Raw genomic sequence first — 19,682 nt, 5'->3', positions numbered from 1 at the left:
ATTAGAGATGTGTGCCACCCAAACTGCCCATATAACTGGTAACTATTATTTTCTTATTGTGCCTAATTGTAAATTAAACTTTGTCATAGGTATACAAGTAGAGGGGAAAAGATTGGACATGGCTTGGTACTATTTTAGTCTTATTAAAAACAATGTGACCTGCGGCTAGAGAAATGGCTCAGAGGTTAAGAGCACTGACTGCTCTTCCAGAGGTCCTGAGTTCAATTCCCAGCAACCACATGGTGGCTCACAACCATCTACAATGTGATCTAATGCTCTCTTGTAGCCTGCAGGTGTACATGCAGGCAGAACCGTGTACATAATAAATTAAAAAAATCTTTTTTGTTTATGTTTTTGAGACAGGGTTTCTCTGTGTAGCCTTGGCTGTTCTGAACTCACTCTGTAGACCAGGTTGGCCTCAAGCTCACAGCAATCCACCTGCCTCTGCCTCCCGAGTGCTGAGATTAAAAGTGTGCGCTACTACACCCAGCTAATAAATAAAATCTTAAAAACAACATCAACAACAAAACCAACGTGACCATAGAAAGAATGGTGCTTTTAACATGACACACTGTGAAACACTCAGTATAGGTACAGAAAAAGAAAAGAAAAAAAAAACTGTCCAAAATAGGAATCTGGACATGGAAGAAAAAAATGTGTTGTAGCAATGCATTTCCCCTCTGGAGAACAACTTGTAAGATTTGGGCAGCTGTGCTGTCAAAGCTTATCAATTTTCTCATTAAGACCTAACTCCTAAAGCTCTGTATCAGTGAGGCTTGTGCTGTCTCTCTGCAGAGACGACACGCTGTGGTGATGTGGAAGAAGCTGGTTCAGCACCTTCCTTTTCCCAGCACTCCTACACCTGGGTCACACAGGCAGGCTGAACGTAGAGGAAACAAAGAAATCAAGACTACTGCCATATTCCAGGGGCTTTTCTCTGAGAACACCCATGGAGATGTGTGGCTGCGGGCAGCTGTGTCCACAGTCTGTGCAGACAATGCCTCAGTTTGGTTATACTACCAAAGAGAGACACAGGAGGCCTCCAGGCCACTGCCGCTGGACAGCTGAGGGAGGCTTGGGAAGCAGAGCCAATCAATTAAGAGATACATACTTCTTTTTTATGTTGGGACAAAGTTTCAATACATCCTCCTTGCAGGCCATTTTGAACTTGTAAGAGAATCGAAAATCCTTCATCTGTACCTGAAAGATGAGAAAGAAAATCAGCTCTGTGGCAAGTTACAATGAACAGCAACGAACAACATTTTAGCCGTGCAACTTCGCTGACACACCCAAAGCTCTGGGTGTGGCAGAGCACACTCATGACACCAGCGCGTGGGACACAGACTCAGCACGGAAAATCAGAGGTTCAAGGCCACCGTTGGTCACATAGCAGGTTAGTGGCTAGCGTGTTCCTAAGGCCTTTGACAATCTGCTAATGTCTCATGCCTCCCTGTGACCCTGTGACAGGAAGCACGGTGGCCTTCCCGTCCTTCAAATCTCACATCTGGTCTCCCCATGCCAAAGTGCTCTTCTAGCAGATCTTCATATAGTTTATGCTGCCATTCCCTTCAGGGTTCTATCTTGATATTTCCTCTTTCAGTCCCTTCATTCCCCAACCCGTGTTCTGGTTTTGTTTGCCTTCCTTGAACCACCCCAGATGCTGCAGCCATGATGCATGCTGGGTGTGTTCTGGCATCTTTTTACTAGAGTCTAGAATCCAGCAGGGAAGAGAGTCCACTGTCATACAGAATGCAAGCATGTGGCCATCCACGCTGAGAAGCAGTCAGTAACCTCAGCTGGCTGGCTGGTCAGCCTCCACACACAGTGCTGGCTACACCCAACTTCCTTAGCTTCTTCTTATTACAGCTGAGTGTGGCCAGCCACATTATTCAAATGGTACATCTGAGTTGAATGACTTAAAAAGATAAATGACAGATATGCTGTGTAGGAATTTAATTTAGTGGAAAACTTCGAGGCCCTGGGTTCAATCCCCAGGACACAGTGGGGGAAAGAAATAAAGAAAAAGAAGAATGCAGTAGAGCATAAGAGAAGACTTGGGGTCCAGTGTCCTGATGTACATCTAGGCCACCTCACTGGTTAACTACAGATCTGAGGGATAGTATCACTTAACGTGAGCACTGTAGCCAGAGCAGGAGGTGCCGGCTCTCTTGCTTCTATCCCCTCTATAATGAGTGTTCTCTAGATCTGTCTCATTTGTCTCTGCATGCTAAGTTGCTTAGAAAAGTGTCTGGCCACACTTATTGAGAGAAGGTCCACGTAATTGGAAATAATGAGAACAGCAGAGCTGACTGGCTGTTCTAAAGCAGCAAGGTGCTCAGTGATCACCCCAGCAGCCAAGACAGGAAATGGACTGACCAGCTGGAAGTGAGTGACTCCAATGGCACACTTCTCATTCATGTCCTTCTGGTGCTTGTTCTGTATCAGACACTCCATCAGGTCCCCAGAATCTATCTGGTTGTCTGCCACGTCCTGGGGAAGACAGTACACATTTATACTTTATGTGTAATAATTACAATACAATCTATAGTCTATCCATGAAAATGTGAATAGGAACGACTCTTGAAGCCTTTAAAAAAGAGATACAGCCAGGCGTGGTGGCGCATGCCTTTAATGCCAGCACTTGGGAGGCAGAGGCAGGCGGATCATTGCATGTTAGAGGCCAGTCTGGTTTACAAAGTGAGTTCAGGACAGCCAAGACTACACAGAGAAACCCGGTCTTGAAATCACCAATCACCGCCCCCACCCCTGCCCCCCCCCCTAAAAAAAAAATCAAGAAAGATAAAAAAGTTCAGCAGAATAAAATTCACAAGGCAGGAGCATCTGCTGTGAGGACCTAAGCCACCTTGACTTACTTCCCTCTGTAGTGCCCCCAGTGGCTTTAGGGATAATACTTGCCTGTCAGTTTTTTTTTTTTAATGTATTTATTATGTGTACAGTATTCTGTCTGCATGTATACCCGCAAGCCAGAAGAGGACACCAGATCTCATTATAGATGGTTATGAGCCACCATGTGGTTGCTGGGAGTTGGACTCCAGGACCTTTGGAAGAGCGGCCAGTGCTCTTAACCTCTGAGCCATCTCTCCAGCCCTTGTCTGTCAGGTTTAAGAGTTACTAAATGTACTTCACTCCCACAATTCAGGTAGAGAGCGAGTAAGAAGTAAGGTAAAGAGTTCCTCTGCAGCGAGATGTGTCAGAGCAGCTGGAAGGGACCACTGCCACTGCTAACAGTCCCTGAGAAGCCACCCAGCCACCATCGCTAGCCACACACCACTCATCTCCTGAGAGCCACTACTGCTGCAGTCAAGTTCTGTAATCAAACAGGGTTCCCAGATGTTGGCCCCTCCCTCCATCTTGTTTTCAGTTCTAACTTTTATTTGCCAAAGCTGGTTATCATTCAGGAGTAGTGTATGCTGAAGACAGAGATAAACCTGCATCCTTGGGGCCCAAAGTCCCACTGAATTTGGTTCTGTTAGTAATCCTTTTTCTTACAAACATCACTTACATGGCAGAAGTTCTGAATTATAGGCTCACAGGCTCTCATCAGCAAAGCTTCTATTTGGATATCCTGTAGAAGATAAAATAGATTAATCACTCTGCTTCACAAAGGCCAGGGGTGGAGAAAGAGGCCATAGGTGTGTGCCCGTGTCCCTGTCTTAACTATATACCCATAGCTAGAACTCACAGAGATCCTTCTGCCTCTGCCTCCTAACTGCTGGCATGTACCACTATGCCTGGAAGGTAGATCCTTTTATCAACTTGAGCAAACGAAGAGGCAGAATTAAGAAATGGAAGATGAAATATTTGGAAACATGCAAATCCTTTGGAGTTTTTATGATCTCTATATTCCTGAACAGTATTGTCCATATTTATGAGAGTTCTTAATCTCATGTTTTATATTTTAGTAGGTTTCAGGGTATTACAGGGATAAACATGTACTCAATTTTTCATGTGGAACTGGAAGTCCCAGTACTTTATTAAACATAGAAACAGGACCAAATGACCTCACTAAAAAAAGAGCTTTAGGGACGCTGGGCATGGTGGCGCACGCCTTTAATCCCAGCACGGGAGGCAGAGGCAGGTGGATCTCTGTGAGTTTGAGGCCAGGCTGGTCTACAGAGTGAGTTCCAGGTCAGTCAGGGTGAGACAGAGAAACCTCATCCCAAAAAACAAAAAATAAACAACAACAAAAACAAAAAGGAAGGGGGCTTTGGGGATAAGAGAGTATGACTACTTAGATTGCTTTTAAATGTGATTCAGACCTGAAGTTCAGGAGGCATCTGTTCTCAAGTGAGAAAAGGTCTAGTAACATAACTGTGGAGAAGAACCAAAGTGCTAACTGTACAGATAGCTCTTCTGGAGCTTTGACAGGAAGGGTCAGGACTCAGTACCTATAAAGTAGGGAAAGACTGATTGGGTTCTTCTGACTGACAGAGGAGCAGCTGTACTCTCAAGAGCATGGAAACAAAAGCGCTGTTTTAAGGGCCAGGCTGCGGCAGCCCCCTCCTCCAGGGAGCTCTTATTACTTACCTCGGACTCTAACTCGGTGAGGTTGCCCACTATGTCTCTGCACTCCACAGCTAAGTCGTCCAGATGGTCCTGGAGGCACTCAAGCTCCTATAAAAAGGCAAGCCCTTGGCGTTATAAGTGAAGAGGGGAAGTGGTGGGACACTGTCTCTGCTCCCGTTGTACTTGTCTTCCCTTTAAAATTACCTCATTAAACAGAGTACAAAAGCTTTATCTGACCAAAACTAAGATGTACCATGTTGCTTGATGTACCACAGTGGCTGAGGGCCAAGTAGTCCAGTAAGCTATGCAAATTCAGAAGGCCAAATTTACAAACCCAACAGAAACTTTCAGCTATCTTCAAACTATAAACCTTGATCTATAAACTTTAGCAGGATATTTTTACAAATTATTCTACGTGTAAACATGTTTTGCCTGCATGTATGTTTATGTGCCACTTATATGCCTGGAGGCATCAGAGGCCAGAAGAGGGAGTCAGATCCTTAGAAGTGGAGTTACAAATGGTTGTGAGCTATGAAGCAGGTGCTGGAAACTGAACTCACACACTCCAGTGCTCTTTACTCTTTAACAACACACTATTATTTTATTTTATTAACATCCTATCACTCCATTTTCAGTATGTGTTTTGATCATTTTTTTACCTTCCATTTAAAATCTACACTTAAAATTTATTATGTTAGCTGGCAGCAGTGGCACACACCTGTAATCCCAGAGGCAGAGGCAGGCGGATCTGTGAGTTCAAGGCTAGCTTGGTCTACAAAGAGAGTCCAGGACAGCCAAGGCTACGCAGAGAAACATTGTCTCAAAAAACAAACAAACAAATGGTTGGAGAGATGCTCAGAGGATAAGAACACTGGCTGCTCTTCCAGAGATCCTTAGTTCAATTCTCAGCACCCATATGGTGACTCTCAGCCATTTATGAGATCTGGTGCCCTCTTTTGGCACGCATGGAGACAGAACACTATACATAATAAATAAACAAATCTTTAAACACACACACATACACAACACACACTCACAAAATTGTATTGTTTGCTTATGACCATGTGAATGCTGTGAGTATGAGTGTGTGTGCACATGTACATGTCAAGGTATACATGAAGTCAGGGGACAACTTTTGGAATTTGGTTCTTTCCCTCAAATTTCAGTGCCAAAGATTAAACATGTTTTCAGGCTTACTTAACAAGCACATTTAAAGGTGACCCATAGATAACTTCACAAGGAATGAAGAGGTTACATTAAAACTCTGGCCCAGCCTAGATCAAGAGAGACCTCTTGTTCTGAGACAGGGTTTCTCTGTCTAACAGGCCTGGCTGACCTGGAACTCACTTTGTAGACCAGGCTGGCCTAGAACTCAGAGATCCACCTGCCTCTGCCTCCCGAGTACTAGGATTACAGGTATGTGCCACCACACTCGGCAAGAGGGCCCTCTTAAAGCAAGTGAGCACACTAAGATCTGGTACCTACTGGGTTTTTCTCCTGGGCTTTACACACTGAGTGGATGCTGCCCCTTTCACTATTATTTTCAGCTGCTTAGATTGTAAGCACAGTACCAAGTCACCCTCCTAAAGTTATCAAAAGCTCCTTCTCAGCAGAGTGCTCTGTCAAGAGATCAGAGTCAACATACTGTCCATTCTTCAGGAATCTCTGCTTTAGAACTAGAATAAGAAGGAAGACAGGAGAAGGACTGGAGGAACTACCACAGCCAGAATCAGGGAGAAGGACAACCCAGAAAAAAATGTACCGAACTTCTGCAAGTAAAATAAATCTTATCCATGTACTCCATTCCAGCCATGGGCACAGCACAGTGCAGGTTTCTGAGGGTCCACAGAACAGTGGGAAGCAAACCTTTTCTGGATTCTCTATCAACACAATATTGTTCTATTAGAGGCAGCAGAAAGCTAAACTATACGCATTTTGTAGCCATAAAACCAACAGAATTCAAGCAGGCTCAGGAAACAAGTGATGAAAATTATATTCCTACAGCCAATAGCTTTGATAAAATGTCTGATTTCAACATGACAATTCTGTCTCTGTATGTGACCCAATAATTTAGGTTGCTTATAGAAGCATAAGTAAGGGTTCATTTACAGAAGCACGGGCAAATTATGAGTGCCTATACTACTTGAAAGGCCCCTGAGGACCTCTACCACCAGGCCCCATCCCCAGAATACAGCCAAGCCCAAGAGCAGGCCTCAAAATCTCACCAATCCAAGGCAAGCCTAGAAAACTCCACCCTTAGAACCCTGCCTTCGGCTCACTTCTCTGCTGTTTCTCTCCCTAGCAGAGGCAGCCACCCTCCTGTGTTTTCTCCTACAAATCTCACAAGGTTTGTTGAGCAGTGTAACTCTGTAGTATTCCTTGGATCCTGACTGCCAGAATACCTTTCTCCCACAAACTATAATACTTAACACTACTGAAGAAAATATCATGGATACAATAGCACACACTTTTAATCTCAGCACTCAGGTATGCAGAGGCAGAAAGATCTCTTTGTATGAGGCCAGCCTGGTGTATGTAGAAAGTTCCAAGCCAGTTAAGGCTACATAATGATATCATATCTCAGTAAATATAGAATAAACCAGGTGTGGTGGCACACATCTTTAATCCCAGCACTCAGGGAAGCAGAGGCAGGTGGATCACTGTGAGTTTGAGGCTAGCCTGGTCTACAAAAAAATGGGTAAAAAAAATTCTCTTCACAGCTATTAACTGACTAATCTTCAGGGAAGGGGAGTGCCTTGTATCCTCTCCCTGTGTAGGCGTGTGTACACGTGCATATGCAGACTAGAGGTCAACCTTGGGTGTTGTTTCTCAGTAATTGTCAAACCCTTTGTGAGACAAGGTCTCTCACTGGGATGTGGGGGATTGCCAATTTGGCCACATTGGTCTCACAGTAAGCTCCAGGAACCTGCCTGATTCCGCTTCCCCGGTACTGGGACTGTAAACGTGGGCTATCTTATCCAGCTCTTTCTCTTGGGTCAAACCTATGCTTACACAATACCCACTTTACCAACTGGGCTGTGTTTAGTCAGTATTGTTTGAAACAAAGTCTCAGGCTGGCTCCAAATTCTCTTATGTAGCCAAAGACTATCTTTTTGTTACTTTTGTTTTTTGAGACAGGATTTCATGGTGTAGACCAGGCTAGCTTCAAATCCACAGAGATTTTCTGCCTCCTGAGTGCTGGGATTAAAGGTGTGAGCATGCACGGCTGCCAAAGCTATCTTTTCATCCTGCTTCCACCTCCCAAGTGCTCTCGAAATTATAAGCACGTGCTACCATGTCTAGCTCTGTATGATTTTGAAAATCCCAGAAGGGGTCTGTCATGCTATAAATGAAGCCTAAAAGCCTAAGTTCAGTCCTGATTCTAACATTACGGTGTCTCTAAGCAAGCACCCGCTGTTCAATGATTATCCTGCTCCATGATGAAGTCATACTTACTGTCTTACTCATAACTTTCAGTCACACTTTTTCTGAAGTAGACACATAGTCTTAGGGACTGGTCACAGCAGGCACATAAATATAGAGGCTATTCTTTTTTGGTTTATTCTTTGTGGAGAGGTTATAACGGTTAGTTAGAATTAGTCTTGAGGTTACTTATTTATTTATTTATTTTGTATATGAGCGCTCAATCTGTACACCTGCATGCCAGAAGAGGGCATCAGATGAGACACCACGTGGTTGCTGGGAATTAAACTCAGGACCTCTGGAAGAGCCTCTTAATCTCTCCAGCCCCTAGTCTGAAGGGCTTTTTGTTTTTGTTTTTCAAGACAGGGTTTCTCTGTGTAGCCTTGGTTGTCCGGCACTCGCTTTGTAGACTAGGCTGGCCATGAACTCACAACGATCTGCCTGCCTCTGCCTCCTGAGTGCTGGGATTAACAGGTGTGCGCCACCGTGTCCGGCTTTAGTCTTGAATTTTTAGTAAGGAAGTTTTTCTTCTCTAAACCTCAATTTAGTCAACTGTGGAAAAATAACTCCATTTCTATGCACCTTGTTCTAGGGTTAGCACGTTATCTCTTGATCCACAGCACACAGCTGGGTGTGTGTGTGAATATATCATACCTTGCTATCACAAAAGGATGGAATTCAGTCAATAAATGTTAGAAAAAAATTTTTTAAAGAAAATAAAATGAATTTTAAAAGAACTAAAAACGAGGAAAGAAAAGGTAAGGAAATGTTAAGGAAAATGTAATGTCTAGTACAAAAAAGGCCTACCACAAACTCTTACATACCTGTCAAACTAGGATATACTTGGACTCTAAGATTTCTTTCTTTTTAAACATTTTTAGATTTATTTTAGTTTAAATATATGTGGTTTTCCTGAATGTATGTATTTGCAACATATGCCTGCCTGGGCCTGTGAAAGTCAGAAGAAGACATTGGAGCTGGAACTGGAGTTACAGGTGGCCGTGAGCCACCATGTGGATGCTGAGACCTGAACTGGAGTCCTCTGGAGAGCAGCAGGCACTCTTAACCTCTGAGCTATTTTCCTAGCCCCTTTGGTTTTAAACTTTACACAAAGAGGAAAAATAACCAACTCTAAAAATAACATAACCATAAGACTAAAATATGAAAAATATAACTATTCTTAGGTAAGAAACAAAAAAATCCCTCTGGTGGGTTTCATCTAGGAAGAATACTGGACATAACAGTCACGCCAGCAAACACTGAGACAGACTTCATGGGTGCTTATATTAAGTCTAAGTCACTAACATTATGATTAGGAAAAGCAGATGGAAACCTTGTCACCAACCTGCCCGGTTTCTGTTTTCTCACTACACCATTTCCCAAGATCTATCAGGCACTTGTCCTGGAGGGCAGGATCCAGCTTAACATCCATGGCACGCTGGTGTAGGATCCTCTGGACTTCAGCTCGGCATTCTCGTGAAAGCTACATGAGATAGAATGAGCAAGAGACTTTAAAGGTTATAAAAATAAACACATGAAGTCCCTAGACAGAGCAAACTAATAACTAGCTTTATAGTTTACTCCCCAAACTTCATATGAAATTATATTTTCTAGGATAAGAACTAAATGCTTTGAAAGCTGGTAGAAGTTCAAATCTCTACAATAGTTAGTTATAAATTAGCATTTTTCATTAAACTATTAAAAAAATGGTGTCCTTTTCTGAAAGAATCCTGAAAAAGGGTGAATTAGATCTGTTCAAATTAGGGTTGTGTTTATAAGATTACCTAGGAATTTCGATTATGAGTAAAATACTAATCTGATTCAGGCAAGATTTATACATACATGCTGCATGTAGGAAACAACAGAACATCATAAATATATAATATAGTCAAGGCCGTGTATTCTAGGTGATTTACACGGAATGAACAGAAAGTGAAAACTAATAATTTTGGATGCTCATAAAAAAAGGTGTCATCAATAGACACAGTATAGTCAGCGTCTCATCCTAACACGTACACACTTGAGGTAGGGACGTCGATACAATTCCTTAGTGGGTATGGGGCTTCATTTTATTATGTTTTAAATTACATCTGTTTTATTATTTGCTTATTTGTGACTGTGTGTATAGTAGTTGTACAAGTGCATGGCACGTGTGGACATCAGAGAACAACTTACAGGAGTTAGTCCTTTCCTTCTATTACATGGACTGTAGACGCTGAACTCAGGGCACAAGGCTCTGCAACAAGCACATTTATCCACTGAGCCAGGCCCAAGACTTCCCTTTCAGAGTCATTGACTATTTTGACAATATTTGTACAATACTGTGAAGGTGTCAAATGTCACTGAACATTTTTCCTTAAAAGGATTAATTTTATGTTCTGTGAATTTCAGTTCAATTTATTTATATGTTATGTACATTGGTGTTTTGACTGCATGTCTGTTGATTTGAGGGTGTCAGATTCCCTGAAGTTAGACAGTTGTAAGCTGCTATGTGAGTGCTGGGAAATTGAACCCAGGTCTTCTGGAAGAGCAGTCAGTGCTCTTAATCGCTGAGCCATCTCTCCAACCCTCAGTTCAATTCTTTAAAAATCATGTTTTAAAAGCTAGCATGAGGGGTATGGAGAGATGCCTTAGGGGTAAAGGCACTCCACTGAGCCCAAAACTCCCTGGGACTTACATTGTGGAAAAAGAAACAAACTTTTGCAAGTTGTCTTCTGGCTTCTACATGCATGCTATGGTGTGTGTGTGTGTGTGTGTGTGTGTGTGTGTGTGTGTGTGTGTGTGTGTTTGTGTGTGTGTGTTTGGGTACAACACAAAATAAAAATGTAATTAAAAAGTCTAAAAAGTTAGCATAAGGGATTTTGTTCTTTATTTACAAGAGAAAGAACCTCCTACTGTGTGACTAATGGAGGTACCAGGATATAGGGGCATCTGATATGGCAGAATAAAAACTGAGCCAGAGCTGGGCAGTGGTGGCACACGCCTTTAATCCCAGCACTTGGGAGGCAGAGGCAGGTGGATTTCTGTGAGTTCAAGGCCAGCCAGGTCTACAGAACAAGTTCCAGGACAGCTAGAGCTATTACACAGAGAAACCCTGTCTCTATAAAACAAACAAAGCAGGGCACACGCCTTTAATCCCAGCACTTTGGGAGGCAGAGGCAGGCAGATGGCTGTGAGTTTGAGGCCAGCCTGGTCTACAAAATGAGTCCAGGACAGTAAAGGCTACACAGAGAAAATGTGTCTTGAAAAACAAAAACAAAAAACAAAAAAACAAAACAAACAAACAAACAACAACAACAACAACAAAAGCTGAGCCGGGCAACGGTGGCACAAGCCTTCAATTCCAGCAGTTCAGAGGCAGACACTGGTGGATCTCTGTGAGTTTGAGGCCAGCTGGTCTACAGAGCTATTTCCAGGATAGTCAAGTCTACACAGAGAAACCGTCTCTTGAGAAACACACACACACACACACACACACACACACACACACACACACACACACGCAAGCACACGCACATGTAACAACTGGGTTAGGCTTTTAGCAACTAAAGTATGACGTTTTCTAATTGTACCTCCTGGGTCTGAATCCTAGACAGACTAGGCTCAGAACGGGTATCTGTACTCAGGTATCTAAAGTGATAACATGACTACAATCTGTAACATATGCAGAAATGACACTCAATAGGGTCTCCGAATAAGAGCAAGCAGCATGCCTGGGTGGCACCAGAAGACAACTAAACTCACACAAATATCTCAAAGGCTATTGGGGCAGAGAAATGCCAAGAAGCTCCCTTGGAAGCTTCTGCCCCCAACCAGTGCAATGCCAGAGAGGTCTCACTAATATAAAGCATTTGTGTTTAGCTGCCAAAGGCAGGAGCCTAAAGAACCATTTGTATCCCAGCTAAAAAGCTTCTAATAAAATTTTAAAGCTAGATTAAGTTAGAACAGCAGAATTTAATTGTCCATTTGCAATTTGAATTTTGAAAAAGTAACGAGAAAGGCTTGGATGCAGGCAGAGTCATTGGCCAAACTCTGCCAAGATAGGGTAAGCATGCCCTCAAGAATTCCTGCCTCACAAATATGTCTGTCAGATATATTGGGCCAGAAGGGCTGAAGAAGATGCTCCAACGTTATAGAGATTTTTGGGTGACTATTCAGGTAGCAAACTGTCTCTGTCATCTTTTCATTTGGAAAGCTACAAACCTGCACTCCCAGCATACTCAGATAATCAAGTTAACTCCTTCTCAGGTCTCTGAGGGAGTTGAAGACCAGGTAGCTTAGTTTTACAATGAAGTTTGATTGTTTAGGGGTTAGGTGTTTTTAGGTCTAGATAGGTGTTCTAAGTTGATAATGACAATATGTGATGGAGATTGATTTATATTCAGAAATTTAGATGCATCAAGGTAGGAAAGATGTCTTCTTCAAGGCTGTCAAATACAAATAGTCAAAACATTAAGAATCTATAGAATTCCTGATTATGTCACGGTTCTTCTTGCCATAGGTAATCTATTGTATGCATGTGTGATAATAATAATGTATATGTACAGAAATAAAGTAATTTTAAAAATAAAAAAAGAAGTTAGTTGAGAAGCTAAAAAGATAGTTTGGCAAATGTATGCAATGACATGTTTATAATTAATCACCTAATTTAAATTTATTGTTATTTTATGTAATTCTACATTACAATTTAGCAATATAAAATGACACCTTATTTTTATATTTACCATAGACTGTAAAACAAACAAACAAACAAAAACATATCTATCTGAAAACACAGATCTGATATAACATGTTAGGTGAAGAGCCTTTCTGTGCACAATCATCTGTGTAGCACTGAAGTCAGCATTTGTGCGTTTGGTTTTTTTTGTGTGTTGTTTGTTTTGTCTTATCTCCTGATGGCAGCAGTGCTTTTGTCACGTTTGGCAGGTTTGGCATTTTGTTTTGTTTTGAATGCAAGTAGTAGCTTGCTTTTGACAGTGTGTGTGTGTGTGTGTGTGTGTGTGTGTGTGTACTATCCAGGCTCTGTTGAAGCATTTGCCTTTTGCTGGCCAGTAACAATATGTGGAGTCTTTAAACCAAGAGTAGTTTTTTAAATTTAAAAAGTGACTGATTGACAAGCAGCTGAGTTGCAGAACTGACTTGACTTGTCTCTGGGGAGGCAAGGGTGAGCCAATCAGCACAGTTCTATCTTGGTGGGTATGCCTACTCGAAGGTGCAGGCGTGTCTCATCATCTGTGCCTCAGTTTCCCTGGGGCATTCTTGTCAGTCAGTTAATCTACTAGCTCTTAGGCAGTAGATGCAATGTTTATTTTTTCTTTTGCAATTTTATGCTATGTCTTGTTTAAAGTCCTCTGAATGTATGTACATATGTTATTAAAATTTTTTCTGTTAAAAAAGATATCTATAAATAAAAGCAATAAATCAATCAAAAAACCAAAAACAAACCAACACACAGGAAAGAAGCTGGTGGAACAACTGTACCTCAGGGATACCAGTGAAGGATTCCATTTCTATAGTACAGCGCCCTCCCAGCCCACACATAAACCTAAAGGCTTCCTTGTGATGACAGAAACCAGAACCACAGGTAGGAAACAAACAAACCACAGTGGAAAGAAACCAAGGGTGACAGCATACCCTCCTTCCTTGTTCTTCTGTACGGTAGGCATGTCTATATAAGCAAGAAAACACAGCTCCAGGAGGCATAAGTTCACTGGTTTCATTCCAACCATGGGTATGGCAAAGGCGAGAAGCATCTCCCTGGCATTTTCGGTATAAAACAGGGTCCAACCTAGAAGGACAAGAGTTGAAAGAGAAGCACTACTTCCCACATTTTCCTTCTCACACATGCTGAGGGTTTCTGCTGCCCCCAGCCCCCCTCCGCCCTTTCAGATGATATAACTCAGGCTGGCTTTGATGCTGCTGTGTGGTGGAGGATGAACTCCGGACCCGCCTACTTCCACTTCCTAAAATGAGATGACAGGCACAAGCAGCCACATCTGACTCTGAATGCCACTCATAATGCCATGAGAGTCAATTTATAGAAATTCGTTAACCTTCATGCAGAAGACATCACCCGGGTACCTGCTGTTGCTCTAAGACTTAGCAGGTCAGGCAGCAAGCAGTCAAAGCAGATTTGCTGCTAGCTTAGGCAATTCCTAATTTTTCGCTAAGCACTTTTTCCTGGGATGAATGCAATGAATCCTATGATACATTAGCTTCAACAGGATCAGGAAATGACAGGAAAAACAGTCTCCTACTCAGGACACTGCCTTCCTCTTCATATGGAAGATAATGCAGTGGTTTCTTTAATTCACCTGAAAATTGCTTATCAGATCACAAGACATTTATTTAATACTAAATCATCTGAGGGTATGGGTCATGTATTGAACCTGCTGCTCTTCTCCAAATCAGTTAAGGGATGCCTGAATCTGGTCACATTTTACTGTCAACTGTAGGGAAAGCTTTCTAATGGGAGGAGAGAAGCTAACACTAAGCTTTAATGAGATTATGAAGCTCATATTTGATCACGGGACAATGAGTTGAAAGGAGGAGAAATCACTGTTGTGATTAGTTTAGTTCAGATGACCTGAGGAAGCTCAGGAAAGCTATCATCCAGTTTCCTTTGATCCTTTCCATACCTATTTGTTTGAAACAGGGTCTTGTGATGTAGCCAAGGGCTGTCCTGGACCTGCAATATACCCGCCTCAGCCTGCATTATATACATATGCACTCATGTGCCACAATGTCTGGCCTTCCAGACTAATCTATAAAAACCACATCAAACCGTAAGTAACTTTTTCCCATTGATGCATGTCAATAAAACATAAATCAATCATCAAAAAGAGTAAAGACCACAGGATAATGATTTCAGTAAGTTAAACAGGAAGCAGCTTATGAAGGCGGAAGCAGCAGGGGAACCCAGTGTCCGCAGCGCTGGAGATGGAGAAGAGAACAAAGTACAGAGAGAAGAGGTGAACACAGCCAATAGTCTTCAGCGACTCTGATTGCATGAGAGCTCGCTCCTTGTTCATCCTTTCTTTTTATTTTGCCAACAGGATGAGAGAGGGGTTACAAAAAAAAAAAATTTAAACTGCTATTTATGCACTGTTATCTTTTTAGAGTTGAATCTGAAGATGTTCTTTCTGTCTGCACAAGTACCAGGACACTCTCTCTTTCTCCTGTGGTATTAAAAACAGTTTGAATTCAACTTCCAAAGTAGTGGTGAATGGGGGTGCTTGGTACAGACTGGCAGTGGGTGACCCTGCTTTTAGACACAGCTCCACAAGTAGTAAGAATAGGTTTTCTTGTGGCTACAGATAGTTAGCTATCCTAGAATTTGAAAAGAATTTGTTAATTTGTTACTGATATCATAAAATATAAAAGTGTGGTGTGGGGATGCAACTTAGTAAAGAGGAGTGTATATTGCAAGTATGAAGGCCTGGGTTTTAAAACACATGTGGGCCAGGTATGGTAGTGCATGCCTTTAATCCAGCACTGAGGAGGAAGATGCAGGTGGATTTCTGTGAATTCCAGACTAGCCTGGTCTACATAGAAAGTTCCAGGACAGTGAGGACTGTTATACAGAGAAACCCTATCTTGAAAAATCAAAAAACAAACAAACAAAACAAGCAGAAAAACATATCTGGGCCAAACAAACAAACAAAACAAGCAGAAAAACATATCTGGGCTGGTAAGATGGTTCACTGGGTAAAGCATTTTATAGTATAAGCCTAGTGGTCCTATTTTTATACTCAGACCCTATATACGAGCAGAGGGAAGAGAACAGACTCCATAAAATTGTTCTCTAACTCCCACAGGCTCACTGTGGCAAACAAACTGACACACATCATGCATATGTACATACTGATAAAACTATTAAGTTCTTCCCAAATGCATACCCATCCATATGATACTGACAAGGGAACAGAATGAGGCAGTGCCTTATTTTAAAATACTCACTTCCAATCCCGAGAGATAAAATACTGCAGCTCTAAGAGACGGTGTTCACAGTCTTCCACCATTTTCTCTGTATATAAATGTTCCATCAGACATGAAAGAATCCTGGTCATTAAAGAGGTGAAATTGTAATGAAAAAAATATTTTGATGACAGGCTCCAAAACTCTCATTTCAATACAGTATTCTCCTAGGGCAATATGATTTATTTTTCTGAGAATCATACAAATTAACTGACCTTGACAATAATTATTATACAGAAGTAGAGAATAGTGTATTGGCCACCTTTTAGAGCATTTGTGAACCTATAACCAAATTTGTTTTAACTCAGTGTCTCTTCTTGATAACGGAAGTAAATCTCAGTAAATACTTCAGCCTATTTGTTTAAAATTTGAGACCATTATCCTTTATATAAAAAAAAACCTAGGCCAGGCCAGGCCATGGTGGTGCGTGCCTTTAATCCTAGCATTTGTGAGGTAGAGGCAGGAGGATCATCTCTGAATTCGAGGAGAACCTGGTCTACAGAGTATTACCGGACAGCCAGGGCTACACAGAAAAACTCTGTCTCGAAAAACAAACATAAGAAAACAAACAACTAAACCCTGGTGTCCTAACCACTCAAACATTTTCAAATATCTTTTAAAATGTTTGCTTAAGGCTGGGCGTGGTGGTGGACGCCTTTAACCCCAGCACTCAGGAGGCAGAGGCAGAGGCAGGAGGATCACTGTAGACCAGGACAGCCAAGGCTAACACAGATAAACCCTATCTTGAAACCCCGCTCACCCAAAAAAGTTTGTTTAAATCAAGACCAGCAAAGGGCTACTTATGTATTTAGTCAAAAGTGTTGAGGACAGAGAGATGTATCAGTGTTTAAGAGCACTGGTTGCTCTTCAACAGAACTCAGCTCAATTCCTAGCACCCTCATAACTGTCTGGTTCCAGGGAATCTGACACCCTCTTCTGGCTACTGTGTGTTAGTAGGCAAGCAAGTAGTGCATAGACTTGCCTTCAGGGAAAACATCCATACACATAAAATGAATCTCCTTCTTTTCCCTTGTCCCTTTTCTAGATGACATAGTTATTATACTATAAAATAGTTCATCTAAATATACCCATCTACTTCTTTTACAAGGTAAAAATGCTTTAAATTGTTAGGTGTAGTGGCACACACCTTTAATCGCAGCACTCAGAAGGTATAGGCAGGTGCATCTCTGAGTTCAAGGCCAGTCTACTCTACAGAGTTCTTTCTAGTATAGCCAGTGTTACATAAACTGTCTCAAAAGTAAAATAAAACAAAAAGCTTTAAGCTTTAATTCCCTACTGCAACACGAACAGCAACAGCTTTCACACAGAAGACTGGTGGTACACCTGGACGGTATTCATTGTATTGTTTGGCATTGCCAGGTACAAGCTATAGAGTTATATAGAACAAGAAGCCTCTACCTACTTGAACCTGGTTTTAGGAACTGTTTTCACATCATATGGAATAAAACAAATAAAAATCAAATACTTTATAATAACTTAAGCATTTAATTAGCTTTCTGATATCTTGGATAAAATGTCACTATTTAGTGTGCCTATGACCATAGCTTCTAAATACCACATTTTCTTTTCAGTCTCAGTTATGATTAACTACTTTCTGATGGCTTTGCAGTAAACAATGTGCACAATGAGACAGTATGCAAAAGGATGAAAAGGCAAGTGTCAGTGTACATGTCACTTTATCCTGAGTATCACTGCATTACAGGAAGAGTTACTCAGTGACTAATAGAGAGGTCCACATGTGCCCAGTCACTGTCAACAAATACCACCACAGTTTTGGGTTTAGGTATCTCCACATCGTGAGTGAGGCACATCAGAAGTCTCAATTTTAATATTAGTTTTAGCAAAAGTTTGGTATGTGTCCTTGCTCAACAAAATTTCAGTCAAGATGTTCAGCGACTCAAGAGTCATTTGAGAGAACGTCCTCTGTGCTGCCCAATAAGACACAAGATAGATAATGCTACCCATAAGAGAACCTACATTGGGTCTCCAGATCGGATGTGTTTGCAGGCTGTCTGTATCACAGACTCACAGGCTTCATTCAAAGCTCGGTCAATTCGGTAATCTGCACCAGGGTCAGTCTCCTGAATCAGGGTCTGGAGCTGGATTGGGGGGAAAAAGGTAATTTAGGCACAGAGAAGAGCAGTGGCACATCATCAGATGCTCACTCAGGTCAGCTCATCACAATACAATCTAAACAAGATTCCACCAAAGGTACTAGCCAAGTTAAAAAACTCTGCTAGAACATTTTCCAATTGCTCCAGGTTTTCTGTTGAAGTCACTGTAGAACTTGCATATTTACTTCTTCTGACCCTTTACTAGGCATCCACAAAACAAGTCTTTAGAATATGCCTATATAAGCTCCTTCTTGACTAATCAGATTTCTCAACCTGGTGCTTAGAAGAAAGCCAGAGTTGAAATGAGTAAAAGAAAAGATAGCTCCAATTAGAGAACAATTTTGATGCTAAAAATGGCTGTAAATTCTGTTGCAGTGACATTGGTATCATAACAAGTATACTATGTTTTATTAAGGTATTTGAAGAGAATGTGCTAGGTGGTGGTATACACCTTTAATCCCAGCACTCTGGAGGCAGAAGCAGGCAGAGCTCTGAGTTCAAGGCCCACCTGATATACAGAGCTTGAGTTCCAGGACAGACAAGGCTGATACACAGAGAAACCCTGCCCCCAAAAGCAGACAGACAGACAGACAAAAAAGAAAACAAGAATGCTTATAATTTTTCACTTTTTACCAACTATCTTTACACCACAAGCCTTACCACGAAATGCTTGTTGTAGAATACCTGAAACAAAGACTGCATTCTTTCTATCTGCTTTCACTTGGCCCATCCTAGACCATAGCATAAAGGCAGGAAAACAGGGGCCTCAGGGTGGAGCACGGAAGAAGACATGGGTCAGGAGACCCAAGCTGAGATGATGGTCTCTTCCTGTGTAACAGTAGCTTTGAGAGCTGGACACGTTCATCTGTCAAGGTTTTCACTATTTACTTTTTACTTTATGTGTATGTCGGTGCAAGCCATGCACGTGCAGTGCCTGTGGAGTCCAGAGGAGGGTGGAAGATCCTTTGGGACTACAGCTACAGATGTTTAAAGTCATAATGTGGGTGCTGGGAACTGAACTCATTCTTTTCTGAGCCACAAGTGCTCTTAATCCCACAGCCATTTCTCTGGCCCAAAATTTTAGTTCTTTTAACTACAGAATTTAAGAAATGGCCAAGTGTGGTGATACATGTCTTTAATCATAGCACTCAGGATGTAGTAGCAGGTGACTCGGGGCCAGCCTGGTTTAGAGTCCCAAGACAGCTAGCTACACAGTGTATCCTATCCCAAAACAGACAGACACACAGACAGAAATTAATAACACAGGAAAAAACAGCAAGGTAAGTAAACTACAAAGCATTTTTTAGATAGAAAATTATGATTACTACAGATGGGTAGCAGATGGTGTCATGGAGTGGGAATCTTAAATGAGAGAAAGGTAAACAAAATTATAACCCTTACTGTTTTAAGTTCCTTCCTCCCCCTTAAGAACTGGACACTTCCTGTGTCACTGGCTTATCCTTTCTTGTCACCTTCTCGGTCTGCATACATCTGACCTGTGATCCCACAGTGGTTCTGGCCCTTTTACATATTTATTATAGATTGTGGGTAAAAGGAAATAAGGAAAGATCCCAATTATATTATCAAGAGTTATTAAGAGAGAAATAAGAAAGAAAATAT

At 41.7% G+C, this 19,682-nt stretch overlaps 1 protein-coding gene across 2 annotated transcripts in view; it reads right to left on the bottom strand.

Moving 5' to 3' along the window:
* Positions 1-19,682, bottom strand: part of GLG1 (golgi glycoprotein 1) — a 93,805-nt gene that overhangs the window by 19,180 nt on the left and 54,943 nt on the right. For both annotated transcript variants that reach the window (XM_084756646.1, XM_084756647.1), the window contains exons 9-16: positions 17,926-18,047; positions 15,910-16,011; positions 13,585-13,738; positions 9,296-9,433; positions 4,549-4,635; positions 3,524-3,586; positions 2,377-2,490; positions 1,112-1,200 (exon numbers count right to left, since the gene is read on the bottom strand). In XM_084756646.1, the coding sequence (XP_084612772.1) occupies positions 1,112-1,200; positions 2,377-2,490; positions 3,524-3,586; positions 4,549-4,635; positions 9,296-9,433; positions 13,585-13,738; positions 15,910-16,011; positions 17,926-18,047 (869 nt within the window). The remainder of the gene's footprint in view (positions 1-1,111; positions 1,201-2,376; positions 2,491-3,523; positions 3,587-4,548; positions 4,636-9,295; positions 9,434-13,584; positions 13,739-15,909; positions 16,012-17,925; positions 18,048-19,682) is intronic.

Source organism: Acomys minous (assembly GCF_964271855.1).
Source record: "Acomys minous genome assembly, chromosome: 14".
Classification (NCBI taxonomy): domain Eukaryota; kingdom Metazoa; phylum Chordata; class Mammalia; order Rodentia; family Muridae; genus Acomys; species Acomys minous.
The sequence above is the reverse complement of the archived record's forward strand: the minus strand, read 5'-3'. Positions and strand labels throughout refer to the sequence as shown.